Source organism: Lytechinus variegatus, chromosome 9, assembly GCF_018143015.1.
Source record: "Lytechinus variegatus isolate NC3 chromosome 9, Lvar_3.0, whole genome shotgun sequence".
NCBI lineage: Eukaryota > Metazoa > Echinodermata > Echinoidea > Temnopleuroida > Toxopneustidae > Lytechinus > Lytechinus variegatus.
In genome coordinates this window covers 4,677,591-4,692,514 of record NC_054748.1, presented here as the reverse complement: position 1 = coordinate 4,692,514, position 14,924 = coordinate 4,677,591, and the positions used below count along the sequence as shown (strand labels likewise).

Below are 14,924 nucleotides of genomic sequence, written 5' to 3'. Positions count from 1 at the left end.
TGAATGTACATGTATAAAACATATATGGGACAGGTTTGAACGATGGATATTTCTTAACACTGGAAATAAAATACTTTTTTCTCTAATAAAGAAAAGATATTTTGTTTAAGCGGTTCAAGTAATTATGCATTACATTGTTTATTGATAGTGATACGGCAGATGATTTACACTTCCAGAGTAAAACATCAATTACCTGTTTTTGATAATATTAAATTTGCACTTCAGAATTATTTAAAGAATGAAAAATATATCGCAGAGTCGAATTGTAAAATGGTAAAGTTTACAAAGAATTGGTTTCAATTACGTGCCATGTTTACATGAAATGATCTGTTCAGTTTCCCTTCCATGTACAATGATACATATGAATATTATTGTTCATTTACTCCTTGCTCGTTCCTTAAACTGTTTACTATTATGTGAACCTGACAGTTCAATTTATATATTTGTTGCAATTACTGTTGTACTGTATTTCGTTGTTATTAATTTGATTTGTCAATGAAAATATATCTTGTTATGTTTGAATAATAATAAATCCTTGTGGAAGGGAAACAAATTAAAAAAAGAATACATTACCCAACACAGTGGACAGTGTGTTGCCCAACATTTAAAGTGTGTATGTTCCAGAAAATCAAATGCCTAACTATAGTATCCGGTTTCATAAATCGGTAACTTGCTACACAAAACATAATGATCAAGAGAAACAAATGCCTTAATGCTGATGTGGTTTACGGTACACCATGTGGAGTGTTATAGAATCAGTGGATAGAAGAAGAGAAGGAAGAGGATAGGCGAGAAAGTGGGGATTTGAGAATAGAGTATTCTTTCTTCAGAATAGTCCTGAAAAGGACTGTAAACCAGAAGGAATGTTGAGTGAGAACAGCTTGAGTAGTAGAGCTGATGAGGAGATGCTGGCTTGCGTCGGCGAGTAGAGATGATGAGTAGTAGAGAGACTCGACGTTTCGGACAGGTTGACTGTCCGTCTTCAGGACCGTCTTCTTCTACTACTCATCATCTCTACTGGCCGACGCAAGCCAGCATCTCCTCAAATCCCCACTTTCTCGCCTATCCACTTCCTTCTCTTCTTCTATCCACTGATTCTATAACACTCCACATGGTGTACCGTAAACCACATCAGCAATTGTACATGCCACCATGCAAACCTTCAAACAACATCCAAATGCCTTAATATTTCCGGCAATACAGGATGTAATAAAGTCGCTATACATCCGACAAACTTTGCGAATCCATATCGACATCGAGGGAACCATCGTCTACATTTTCGGCAATGTTTACAAGACCACACGCCCTCAACGACTGACTCAGTTTATAGCAGGTGGCATCCTTCCCTTTCATTTGACGCCACGTAAGAAGCATCTGGTACTTCACCTCGCTGACGTCATTATGCTTCGTCTGCAGCTCTTCGATCAGGGATTCGATGTGGTTATCACCGACGAGGAGACGGCGGCATAAATCTTTCCACTTATTCAAGGGAATTTGAACAGCCACTTTTCTCACGAGGGTGGGACTGATGATGCCAGGAGTTGATGACACTGATGAATGGGTCTGGGAATTTAATAATGGATTAAAAGTGAATGCAAGAATAATGAGAGTGTTGCTATCTGTAATGATAGCACTCATAACAACAATGAAAATTGTAATGACGATAATAATATTAGCAAATATAACACTAGTAATGATAATATCAATAATGATGATAATAGTAATAAAAATAATAGCAAAAATAATGATAAAATTATAATATAGCTAAAACAACAATAATTATAACGATGATCAATGATAATGATAATAATAAACTATAGTACCGCTGTTCTCTTAGGATCTACCTAACGTTGACCCCCGTCACATATCACAAACAAATGTGTTTTCAATCATCGATTTCAAATCATATACAAATCATTCACTGGACCCCCCGCCCCCCCAAAAAAAAAGATAATGATATTAAAATAAAGATTAAAAACAATAAAGGCCATCACATAGTTTTGGCATCACCTGTTCATTAGTTTTGAATAGTCTATCAACATTTTGCTTTAAATTATGATATCTATTTTTTGGTGTTGATAGCTATTCTGAAGTCTGAAGTCATGGCTCTGTAGTCTTATTTTCCGAATGCATTGAGGAAATGGGGTTTGTTTATGCTTGAGCAAGCAAGGAAAGTTTCAATCGTCGGTTCAAAAAGAGGCTTGCGCCAAAATGGCAGTAACAATGTTACCATATTAAAGGCTTCTTGTCAATTATCATAGCAGTTTTCCTCTTAGAATTTTAAGAATCTTTGGCATAATTTTCGATGAAAACGTTTAGTGTTCGTTCATGCACAAACAAACCCTATTTCCTTCATGGCTATTGAAAGATAATACTTCAAAGCATCTACCAACACCAACAAGGCAAAGGCCAAGCGTTGTCTCGCCTACATATTGCAGTCATTATGAAGAGACTGCATGTCAAGTCTGAAGGGTGACATTTAAGAAACTTTGACAGCTTTTCTATTGTACCATTGGCACATTTGTGTGATTATATATGGTGCCAAGAACTATGGCTCATCAAATAAATAACAACAACAACAATAGTTTTTAAAGAATAAACAAGCAAAATACAAAATCTGGTTCAGGTATAATAAGTATAACATTATAAAGTTCATGTCATTAGAGGAACAAAGTAGTGGGAAAGTTCATTGACCTTTGATCTTAATCAAATTCAACTCACATTCGAACCTGACCTGCACCCTCAAGAGATGGACCTCTGTTAAAAGTTTGGCGATCCCACCTCGAAGCTATAGAAAAATATTGTGTGTAAAATACAGCACAGTGCCAGTCATGGAAAGTTCATTGACCTTTGACCTTATTCAAATTCGGCCCACAATTGAACTTGACCTGCACCTTCAAGAGTTGGACTTCTGTTATGAATTTGGCAATCCTACCTCGAAGATATAAAAAGTTACTGTGTGTACAGCACAGCACAGTGCCAGTCATGGAAAGTTCATTGACCTTTGACCTTATTCAAATTCGACTCATATTCGAACGTGACCTGTGCCTTCAGGAGATGGACCTCTGGTATAAATTTGTGATCCCACCTTGAAGATATAGCAATTTGTTATGTATACAACATAGCACATTGCAAGTCATGGAAAGTTCATTGACCTTTGACCGTATTCAAATACGAATCATATTCGAACTTGACCTGTGTCTTCAGATGAACCGCTGGTATGAATTTGGTGATCCCACCTCGAAGCTATAGAAAGTAAATGTACAACACAATTTTTGACAACGACGGTGGAAATAGTGATACCTATGTCTCGCTCCGCCGCGCAAGCGAGACAAAAATGAGATATCATAATTTGAAACAAAGTTTTGATATTCTTCTCAAAGCTGTTCCGTTTTTACACGCACTGTTCTATTGCTAGTTTGATAACAGTAAAGTGTCGTTCTGTTTCGCACCCCCTCCAAAAAATAAGAAATAAATAATACGTTGGATATTAGGGGTGTTACATCTGGACACTAAATTCAGGCTAGGTCGACGTTATTTATCTCCTTAAACCATTTTATCAACCATTCCATTCTTGAGAGGAAGAATTTGAAAAGTGGTAATACGAGAACACCTCGCCATAACCTTATCAAATCGAACTACGCTGGCTACAATTTTCAGGTATGGCAGACCCCTTGCTTCAACTCACATTGCAGGCGTGCCCTCTCAGATCGAAGGCAATTGTAATGGGTAGGTCCAAACCGGTCTCCTTCTGTTTGTAAGAAACCGCCGACTCGAAGAGATGCGATGTCATCGACGGGCTGTTTGATGTCTTTGGTCTCAATGAAAACGTCACAAAGTACGGCACGGCATCGGAGCAACATCGAACAATATTCCGCATTGGAATCGCCTGGTTTAAATATATATATATACAAAAATAACAGGTGGGTATGTTTCCATGTAATAATGGTTTAGAGGGAAAGATAAAACATGAATACAATATGGAATTATGCAAGTGACGATGCCTGAATCATTATAAAGCAGCCTACTGGGACTCGTGGCCTGATTTCGTCATTGGAAACTCTTTAAACTACCACTAATACATAATCATCATCTATTCAACATCATGGATTCTAAGGGCGCTACTCCTAAAGATAATGTTAATACTTGATATCCGAATGTTTTCAAGAGGTTAATTATTCCGAAAGGCCATTAATAGGACAATGAACTATTTTTTCAGACGGTTCGTTAGGCCGCCAGTGAATAAAGGATTCGGTCAGAGAAGGCCCGAGAATATAATTAAGAAACCATTGGAAACTTTCTTCGTGTTTGAATTCAAAGAGTAACGTAACGTATTTTTGACAATCGGATTAACGAATAATCTTCAAAATCAGAACTTGCAGTAGTTGAACCTTGTGACTAATCAGTTTTCGGAATGCGAGCTGTAACAATGTAGAGCTTTTAGAAAAATTGCTTACCACTGTTGTTGGCCTATGTCCCCCCAGAGTCCATGGTACCCATTCACCACCTTCTCGTTCAGACTCGCTTTCCGGCAAGAGAGAAACTACAAGTGGCTCTTTGCTCTTTAAATGAATAGGATGCCTCTCCGAGCGAGGGCGCTGTCCTTCGTTTTCATTGACGCGATGCCAGTAGTCTTTGATAGTATCCGCAATGTAGCAGTTCAAATCAACCTGTTGGCGGTTAGGTAGATTCAAATATTTTGCGGAGACCAGCGCCTCTAGATTGAGGTGCCGTTTCTTCCCGCAACCGGAGCAGGCGTATTTCGAGAAGTGCGTGGTTTCTATGACAAAGTGAGTTTCGTTCGTCCGAAAAGTAACATCTGAGTGGAAAGGCTTTAAGGAAAAACTGCGACGGTTCTCAACACCTTCGTCGATTGTTTTCCAAGGTTCTTCTATCTTTCCGTGAGAACGGGTATAGTGAACCTTAAAATTCCAATCAGGGTCCATGCGCGCTCGATGCGGTATGTGGATGACTACCCTGCTCTCGAAAGAAGCAAGTCCAGGCGAAAGGAGTTCAACTACTGGAGACAGGGACACCTCATCCTTCTTAAGCTTGAAGTCGAATCTGGATGTGACCAAAGCCACTTTTGCTACTATCTCTTGTCGCTTTATATCTTGCGGTATGGCCCCGGGTGGAATTTCTAAGAAGACATCCGATTCGTTGCATCGGAGCACGCCACCTTGGGGAGTGAACCAGCCACGCATCACTAACCAGTAAGGGTCCTCTCCATCTGTATTTACATTAATATCTTCAGCCAAAGGAAGATCTAAGGGCTTCATCAGTTCTTCATCTGCCATGAATGAATCCCAATGTCGAATACTAGTAACCGTCATCTGCAAATTCATGTTATCCGTAGGAGTTGTTTCCCAGTCAGTGCTCATTCTATCCATGAAATTTCCGCACCCGTTCGGAACCAAAGCCGGGGGAGTAAGTGTATATTTATAAACCTTCCTTTGGTTTATTGTACTAGGTTGAGGTGGAGATGTCCGTGTACAGCAAAGCTTGTTTGGGGAAGCATTGAGATAACCTCTAACAGAGAAGATTCATAGGGAAAGAGACAAGAGTAAATATAAAAAACATAAGCAACCATGTTATAAGAAAAATCAACACTACCGATATGTATATACAGTTTATGTTTATGTAAATGTATATATATATATATATATATATATAATATATAATATAAAGAGAGAGAGCATGAAAAGGGATTAAGTCGATTTGTTACATTTGGCATTTTTGGACATGTTTGAATAGATATTAATCATAATAATAATATATATAGCGCTAAATGCATCAGAACGACGTCTCTAATAAAGCTTACCCACGTGCATCCAACTGATACATGTATATTTGGACTTTAAAATATTATGTTAAAATAATATATTTATGTACATGTATATATCACTAATTTTTTCTAAAGAGTAGATAGCTCTGGGGAACCTTGATTTAAGCTACGCCTACCATTGTTTTCTTCATCCGTTTCTTGACAATATTCAAATAAAAGAGTTGCCAAAGCTGCTGTACATGTATAACGTCACACATTTGTATATTTTCTCCCATACGTGTACTGTATCAAAGCAATACCTTTGATCCAGCTGAGGCATGGCGGCTTGTCATTTTTCAAAACCCACTTTCACCCGACAAAGTAAATTATAATTGGTAAAGTGTCAAAAATCTGTTTATCTGACGGTCAATCGGGTCGGGGTCGCCCGAGCCACTAATCCGTATATGTGGTCTAGTGGTTAAGGCATTGGCGTTCAAAGCTGGAAGCTCGGGTTCGTTTCCCGGCAGATACATGTGTTTTTTGCATCACCAATTTTTCCAAAGGGTAGATACCTCTGGGGAACCTTGATTTAAGCTACGCCCACCTGTTCTCTTCATCCATTTCTTAACAATATTAAAAAACAAAAGAGTTGTCAAAGGTGTTGCACATGTATAACTTCACACACACACACACACTTATAAACCCCTCAAAAAAAGTTTGGAAATCTGTTTTTGACCATCAATTTCTCCCAACTCCTAATTTTACACAATGCATATTTTACATCATTCAAAAGATCATTCAATTCTATTTAAAATGATACCATTCCTGTTATGATCATGTCATCATGAAAAGAGCAGGATTCAAAAGTGCTGGATCAGGTCTGAACTGAAAAGCGGCAAAACGAGCAGAAATGGTCATGAAGGGCCTATACCAATGATACAGAACATGATTCTTTTGTCTGTGTCAATAGAGATGAAAATCTATTCAAATCAAGCTCCTGCTTCTGTAGTGATGGTTCTGTGAGATAACATGGTTTGAGTTGTGATTTGAAATACCCATGCATGTGTGTTTGTTTGTTATGTTTTTGCTTGGCCATAGGTGTGTTTAATTCCAAGTTAATGTTGAATTTAAGGTGCATGAAAATAATTAAACGAAACCGCTGAGAAACTCACTCATCACCACGGAAAAAGAACAGTGACTGTCAATATTGTGTCATTTTGCAACTTTTAAATTTTGACCTTGCACCACATTTCAAGGCACTGCACCTCCATGCGAACCATAATCATATCATGTAGGGTATCATTTTAAAGAAAATTAAATGCCTTATTCATTATTAGTAATTATTCCATTGATATTGAATAAAATCGATGAGGGATCATCGATAAAAGTCAGATTTCCCAAAGAAATTGAGGAGTTTATATATGTAAGATATAACTGTTGGCAAGTATACGGTTTACGGAAAAGGTTGAAACAGAGATAGACAACTGAGAAAAAGAAAGAAACGCAGGTATAATACATGAATTGACGAATGAGTAGTTTAATATAAATAAACAATTGGTAAAAATGTAATATTGTAAATGAGTTCTATTCGATTACCTTCTACGGGCAATCAAAATGATCGCCGCTGAACCGAGGGCGATAAATGTGACGACTCCCGAAGAGATGCCGAATGCACGAATGGGTGATATATTTCCTTTTGATCTTGCAGTGACGTTCTCCAAAGTAAAGGTTGATACTGTCATTGTTGTCGGGTAATCTGCAGATATTTGAATAAAAATAGGAAATTGGAGTAGATGAGTGACGGACAATTGTATATTAAATCGGTAATGTAATCAAATCATCATTTTTATAATGACCAATTACATATTTTTTCCAATTACACACTGAAAACTTATTCACACAGTCATGACAGTTAAACACGACTCCAACTTGCTGTATTCTTGGCAGAGTATTATGAACATTTCCACAAATGCCAAAAAAAAAATTGAATGACAGACATTTGCATGTAAATATTTGTTTGCAAATTTCCTATTTTATTTGACAATTTCTAACTATACACAACAAAAAAAGTAAGTCCCCCCTAAATCAAATTGATGTAACTTTTGAACCGAATTATTTTGAGATATGATATTTCATGGGTGGTTTTCTACACTCATTGAGCAACTCGTGGGGAAAAATGAGATTGATTGGCTGAGTCATGCATGAGTAATTAAAGATTGAATTAAAAATGACCATTTTTGAAAGTCACAAGAGTCGTTTTTCAGATTGTGCAAATACAAAGTTGGGCAAAAATATTTTTTAGGTGAATTTTATGGTGTTTATGCTGTTTTACTATCCATCATTTAACCACTTCAGACCAAATTTTGATATCGTATGTTCATGGTTGAGTGAGCACGATGTATTGCAGGGGCCGCGGAAGCGGAGGGGGGGGGGGGCTGGTGGCCCCCCAGTTTTTTCCATAAGCAAGTACAAAAATGTAATACGATTGTGATTTTGGGCATGGCCAGCCCCCCCCCCCCCACTTTGAAAACTGCTCTGCGGCCCCTGTATTGTGACATATCATCATAGGGGTTTATTGGTAGTATCTTCTACAACCTGTTAGACCATGTTAAAATTTGAAAAAAGTTGATGGCTCCCCCGATTATAGGCCCCTCCCCCATTTAAAATTCTTGATCCACCACTGATCTGTCCATACATTCAACTGATCCTGAGAAATTGTTAGGAAAAGAATACATTTATGCAGTATAAAGAGTATTCATTCCTAAGTTTTCGAATGTGCTCGCTCAACCATGAAAATGGTTAAAGTTCGGAAAGTGTTTGGTGATAGAAATGATGGATGATAAAACAACAGCAATTAAAGACACATTTTAAACAAAATTTGCCCCCAATATTCACTTTATTACCCTTTAAAATGAGTCTGTGTCATTGAAAATACCAATTTTCCCACTTTGATGCGTGCTCACTCATCCATAAATTTAACAAATCGATTTCATTTTTGCACAGAATTATGCCCATAGGTTGATAAACATTACTGCCAAACGACATTGCTAAAGACAGCCTTGAAAAAAAGTTTCACTACATTGAATAAGGCATTACGTATGCTTAAACATATGCACCCATAATGTACACAAGTCTATGAGAGAGGAAGTCAAAAATTTTAACAAATATGAAATGAGGGTTTCTTTCATGGAGGGTTTTTGTTACTTCTGCCAACAGTTATTTCATGAAACTTCGCACATGGCTTCAGAGTCACACTATCCAAAAGGTGCGCACACCAAAATGACCATTCGATACGGTACAGAGTGGGGCCAAGGCCTTAAACTTTCTTCTCATTTGCATAATTTTCGAATACTGTGTGCTCACTGATGCATTAAACATCGGGATTTTCATGAAAATGAAATCAAATGAACTGTGCAAGGAGTTTTGTGACAGATATCCATAGTTACAAATTGCATTTTTTCCAATAACGTAAAAAAGAGCTAATCACATTCCACATGTTCATTCAAGCGTAAAAGTTTAATTTGACACCTTTGAATCATTGAAGCATGTTAATTGGTCATGATCATAACGAAAAAGTTGAGAAAGATCATTTTCAGTGACCAAAATGAAGAAATACTTGCCTACGATATTTGAAAATCGCATTTTTTGTTTCCAATAAATGTTCATTGAACCGTGAAACGATGAATATTGTTGAATATAGTCTTCCCAAAAATAACTGTCATCTTATTCTAGCATTTTTATTGATAGAAATGTGTAAAAATCCATTTATAGCAAATTTGGACTTGAGTTTATTCAACCGTGAAATTTAGCTAAAAAAGTTGTACCGTCTTTTAGAAAGTACATTTTACAAGCCTTCTGACTATTTTTCATGATGAGAATGTGGAATTAGTTCCAATAAAATGGAATCAAAGTCATGATATTTTGCTTGTGACTTTTGAAAAGTGACATTTTTGCCTTCTGACGGTGCTCACTGAAGCATGACGTAAGATACGTCCACAAAATTTACTCAGAGGGTAGCTTATAAAATTACCTACACGTTCATGTAAAAATATATCAAAAACTCGCATTGGTTCGGAAATTATTGATGTTTGTTTAGGGGGGGACTTACTTTTTTTGTTGTGTATATATTATGTAATGTATGATTGTACTATGCCTCTATGTGGTGTTACCGCAGTTTTAACGATTTATTGAAAATGTGTGTGTGGGGGGGGGACTTACCACTTTAGGTGCCAAACAAAGGTGTCCTAACTTCAAATGGAAAACATGGACCCTAATGACGTATTCAACATAATGCAACATTAATGAAAAATCCCATAAAGGCCAATGAATCCCTCATAATGTCAATATAATATACAAAATATCATAACGTTGGGATTGGATTAAGTTTAATTCATTTGTTTACATTGGTGACTGTATCGACTTGAATATTCTAATATCGACGCCTCTTTAGTGTTGAAAAAGAACCCTTTTTACTTTCAGTTATATGATTTAATATTAAGAGTACACTCACCCTCACCCCCCCCCCCCCCCCCCCCCCCCGCTTGAAGCAGACCAGGCAAAACTGAAACAAAAATAGAATAGTACAAATGAAGAGAGAGTCAGTTTGATAAAATAAGGATGGTTGGCACGTCCGGTTGATGTGTAAGTAAAAGCCTAATTTTGCTAGCTTCTAATGGCATAATCATAACAATAATGACAAAAAAAAAATAATAGTACTATTACTAATAATTATAGTAGTAGTAATAATCATAATCATACTATGTAATAATAATAAGCAATGGACTACTATCGCATTCTTATCAGAAGTCGCAAAGTACTCTACGATTGGCGCAGCCGAATTACCCTGGCTTATGAAACGCAGCTACTGTGTTAAAAAGCGTATGGCGTGCCAGGAAATAATTACCTGCCAGGTGCTCATTTACATGCATCTCTCCTGGGTTGAGTGGAGTACAATTTTCGCCAAAAACTTCTTTTTTTCGTTTTTTAGGGAATTGTAATTGGTTTCAAAATAATTTGATCTTCGCCAAAGGTGTAGGTTATAGCCATATCAATGAATATAGTACGCAGAAAAACCGTGGTGTTACCCGATGTACATGGAGGACCACACCAGCTATTTTACACCGGTGCTTAAATTGGTGGTGTTAGTTTTACACCTATAGGTGTTATCACAGCACCTATGGTTGTTACATTTACACTCTATGGTGTTATGTTTAATGTCTAGGGTGGTATTTTAACACCGCAGGGTGTGGTCCTGTATTAACACCAATTAGTGTCAGTTTTAACACCACAGTTTTTACAGTGTACTATTTGATTGATGTAATGATAATTACCATTGCTCTGGTTGACACTTTGTTTGCTATGGGAGCACTTTTCAACTTCTCCAAGCAATGAGACACATGCCCACAGAGTTCGGTTGATGACAGCACTTGGATCTTCACACTGTTGAGCGCATACAGTATCCATCGTAGAGTTACACTCTCGCATTGTTCTAACACCACATGGGCAGTTTGAACACGGCATACACTCGTGACTACACAAAGATAAGATAAATGCAATGAGTCTATGGGCCTTTTCACACGTGAATCTTGAATCATCATCGTAATGAGATTGCTATTGTAATCGTGAATGTGATTAGCGTTCATGCTCTAAGCATTAGTGTGGTTTCACACGTGCTAATTATTTGCCATAGGCCCTTTTCACTGGAATCATTCAAATTATGATTTTTTTTCTACCGTGTGAAAGGTCGGTTAGATAATGCAAACAAAACAAATAATAATTTCAAACAACAATAATAAATAATTTCGTATTATTTTTGGCAAACAGTAACAGCTCGATGCATAACAAGTTTGAGAGATGAAAGGGCTTTACAATAGGTATTTCATTTATTAGCAGATTTGGCAGAAAGGGAACTATTCATTGAAGCACAATATGGCATGAAGGGCAAATCCACATGTTCAAGGCAAGAATCAAATCTAGTTTCACATCATTATGAGAAAAACCAAATGTTTCCCAGTGAAATGCAAAACATAGTGGGCGGGGTGACGTCATCGACACCGTCATTTATTTATCAACCAATATTTGCTTATTACTATTTTTTGTTAAGATTGTGCAAAACGTAGAAAAAAATTCTTTCATCAATATTGATGATACAAAAATTCTTGTTTATTAAGGCTCTGGTGCACCGCCCCCAGGAGAGAAGGAAAGAGAAAGAATTATGTTTATTCAATGAAAAAAGGACATCAACATAACATCCGAACTGGAATCAGACAAAAGGGGGTATGGCAGGCCCCCAATTTTGTTTGATTCTGGTTCGTATTGGTCTGCCATTTCGGATGACGAGACTTGAATTCAGACTTTGGACTTTGCGCACAAAGACGTCACACTTATATAGGCAAGGCGGGGGAATCCCCTTCAAACATTATCGCGCGGCCTGCCCATTCGTTTCGTTTCTCATGTTGTAAACACGTATTTTTTTTGTTAATGAACATCGATTTATTATATCGTATTGTTCCTATGATAATCGCAGTGATGACAGAGGAGGCACAAGGGGGGGGGGCATTGGCGGTCACCACTTTGACTGACATTAACAGTATTGAAAAGCGATAGCACATATAAGAGAGAGAAAAGGAAAGAACGGATAAAGAACAGTATAATAACTCAGATCTAACATCCCCGGAAAAAGAAAAAAAAAGAAAAGTCACATTCTGGTCATCTTGCAGCTAAAATTTCCGCTAGAGGTTTTTAATTTCCTTTTTTTATTTCTCATCCATCGCATGAAATCTTTTGATTTATGGAAATCTGCCTAACTGCGCATTAAAGGGGGGGGGGTGACGCAGCGTCGAAACAGAAGAATCCCCGTCAGTGGCTGTCGCAAAAAAATAAATCTCCCTGATAATTAAAACGAGAACTTACCTCTCTCGTCCCGATGCCAGGTACGTGATTTTTCTGTAGAAACCTTTGCCACATTCTAACGAAGTTCCATTTTCTCCGAGCGGGATCACCCCCGCTGTAGCCGGGTACATCTGTCTTGAGAATCCGAAAAGAACGATTATGAGAAGCGAGAAGCGGCTCAGCAATTGCACCATTTTCAGGACTTGCGTGGACTATTATAGAATGAGAATGGGTGAAATAAAATGGAACGTTTTTAGTCTTACAGTTGGTGCTCTAATGAATAGCAAGTACAGCTCGTTAGACCCTTCATATTTGAAATTTCCTCCTCATGCCCGGTGGTGTCGAAATATTTTTGTGCCCTGTATGGGGAGGGTGGGTGGGTCCGAGGGGTTGGCCAAGATGACCCTTTCTCGTAGGGCTTGCTCAAAATTGATGTTGAAGGGAGGGATGGGGCGATTTGTATACAATTCTATTTGCCCCCCCCCCCCCCACAACAAAAAATCAGTCACTTGGGGTAGGCTAGCAGTTAGTCTCATCAATGACTTTTATGGCTGCATCTGTTTTCATTTTATTCGTTATACGTGGAATATATTACCCTTTCGCCACTTATTATTATTTCCGACTTATCCATATTTGTTTTCGTTTCCTCTCCATACCATTGGGACCCGTTGTAAATAGCAATTAAAGTAACAGCTTAAAGCTTCTGATATCGTTAATTTTGATTGGTTAATAGAGGAATCTTGCATTTCTTATATCAAAATTAATTTAAGAAACATGGCCTTGTTGATGAATGTCAATTTCGTAACATTTTCATTTTTTTTTTAATTCATATGAACTTATGTATACTCGGATAAAAAGACATAATGCAATTAAAAACATACCTATTGAACTGGGGACGTTTCATTAAAGGACTTGTCAAACATTTTATCCGACAAGTACTTCTTTATCCAACAGTTACCATAGGAAATGTACCTCTCAGCCAATCAAAATCAAAGAAATCTGTCAGATCTGACAACTTTTGAGATGAAAATATTGATGAAAAGCTTCCTTCATTTCAAACTAATATCAAAACACCATAATGAAAATAGTAATAATAATAATAGGCATTTATATAACGCCTCACCTGGGTTGAGTGCGCAGCACAGTGTGGATAAATTTCTTGCTGAAGGAAATTACGCCATGGCTAGCATTCGAACACAAGACCCTCTGTTTCAAAGTCGGAAGACTAATCCACTGGTCCACAACGCTCCACATTGTGCATAAAATCTTTTCAATGTTACTGTCATGTGTAAATTCATTTGGTAAAAATTACAGAAAGTTGGTTTACCTTATAAAACCTTACAAATTCCTATAATTTCTTTTCTTATTTTTTCTCTTTGGTATAAAGACCTGTTTAATTAAATGACGACAAATATATGTTGGAAACATTCCTAGAAATTCTTATTTTTTCTGTAAAGTCTTTTAGTGTATATCATTTCTGTAAAATTATATTTTTTTTATCTCATGTGACTAATCACCTTCTTGGTAACAAGAACAGAACACTCTCTTCGCTGTGGCCAAATGCTGATAAAATCGAAGTCAGAGATCATGCGCCGCATTCGACGTTCTGGTGTCCGTAATGTATAACCAAAGTTTGTTGTATGTTACTTTTGATGTAGACAGTCCTTTAAAAAGGTTTGCTATAATCATGCTAGAGGATACGGTGAACGAGGATCAATTATTTTCCGCAGTACGTGATTGGGTGGAGTCAGCATAATATATACTCATCCACTGAAGCGCATTTTATCCCAAGCTTCCGTTTGAAAACGAAAGCTACTGGTATTGTTAATGCTCTATTTCTCCGCCCAGTGTGCGCACAAACTGGACATACCGGGGAGATTGGCATCCTAAAATAGATCTGGGGGATTTCTGAGGTGATTTCGAAAGACCAGGGTGAAATAGGTCGTCCCGTTGACGTGATAAAGTTATTGTTATTCCAATAACAAAAAAGGAAAATAATTAATAACATGGAATCACCTGACTTTCAATAATTCCCACATTCGCTGAAATTTTGTTGACCGAGCTAGCGGGTTGGTTAAAATTTGAAACTCACATCTGTTGGTCAAGGAAATTCTGCATTCATTTGCATGCACTAAGTTTCTTGTCACCAATATTTTAACTAGCCACATATATTATTGTCTTGAGAGTAAATTAACTCACTTGTGATCAAAGATTAAACTTCAAAGCACTATGAACAAGAATTAGCAAGAGAAATATAACATCTTATTCC

At 37.3% G+C, this 14,924-nt stretch overlaps 1 protein-coding gene across 1 annotated transcript; it reads right to left on the bottom strand.

Moving 5' to 3' along the window:
- Window positions 1-513: 513 nt before the first annotated feature.
- On the bottom strand, window positions 514-14,597 carry LOC121421784. Its single transcript, XM_041616582.1, has 8 exons — window positions 14,173-14,597; window positions 12,677-12,867; window positions 11,095-11,294; window positions 7,361-7,520; window positions 4,458-5,529; window positions 3,689-3,889; window positions 1,182-1,563; window positions 514-708 (listed from the first exon to the last, which is right to left on the bottom strand). Exons 1-7 carry the CDS (start codon window positions 14,251-14,253, stop codon window positions 1,219-1,221), a joined length of 2,250 nt encoding a protein of 749 aa, XP_041472516.1. The 5' UTR covers window positions 14,254-14,597; the 3' UTR covers window positions 514-708; window positions 1,182-1,218.
- Between the last annotated feature and the right edge of the window lie 327 nt (window positions 14,598-14,924).

What these genes read in the sequence shown, in the direction of transcription:
- LOC121421784 (XM_041616582.1), bottom strand. Translation starts at nt 14,253, where the DNA reads ATGCGGCGCATGATCTCTGACTTCGATTTTATCAGCATTTGGCCACAG. An exon ending in ATTTTGATTGCCCGTAGAAG is followed by an intron (nt 5,530 to 7,360) that starts GTAATCGAATAG and finishes CTTCTCTGTTAG; the next exon opens with AGGTTATCTCAATGCTTCCC. An exon ending in TGAGAGGGCACGCCTGCAAT is followed by an intron (nt 1,564 to 3,688) that starts GTGAGTTGAAGC and finishes TTAAATTCCCAG; the next exon opens with ACCCATTCATCAGTGTCATC.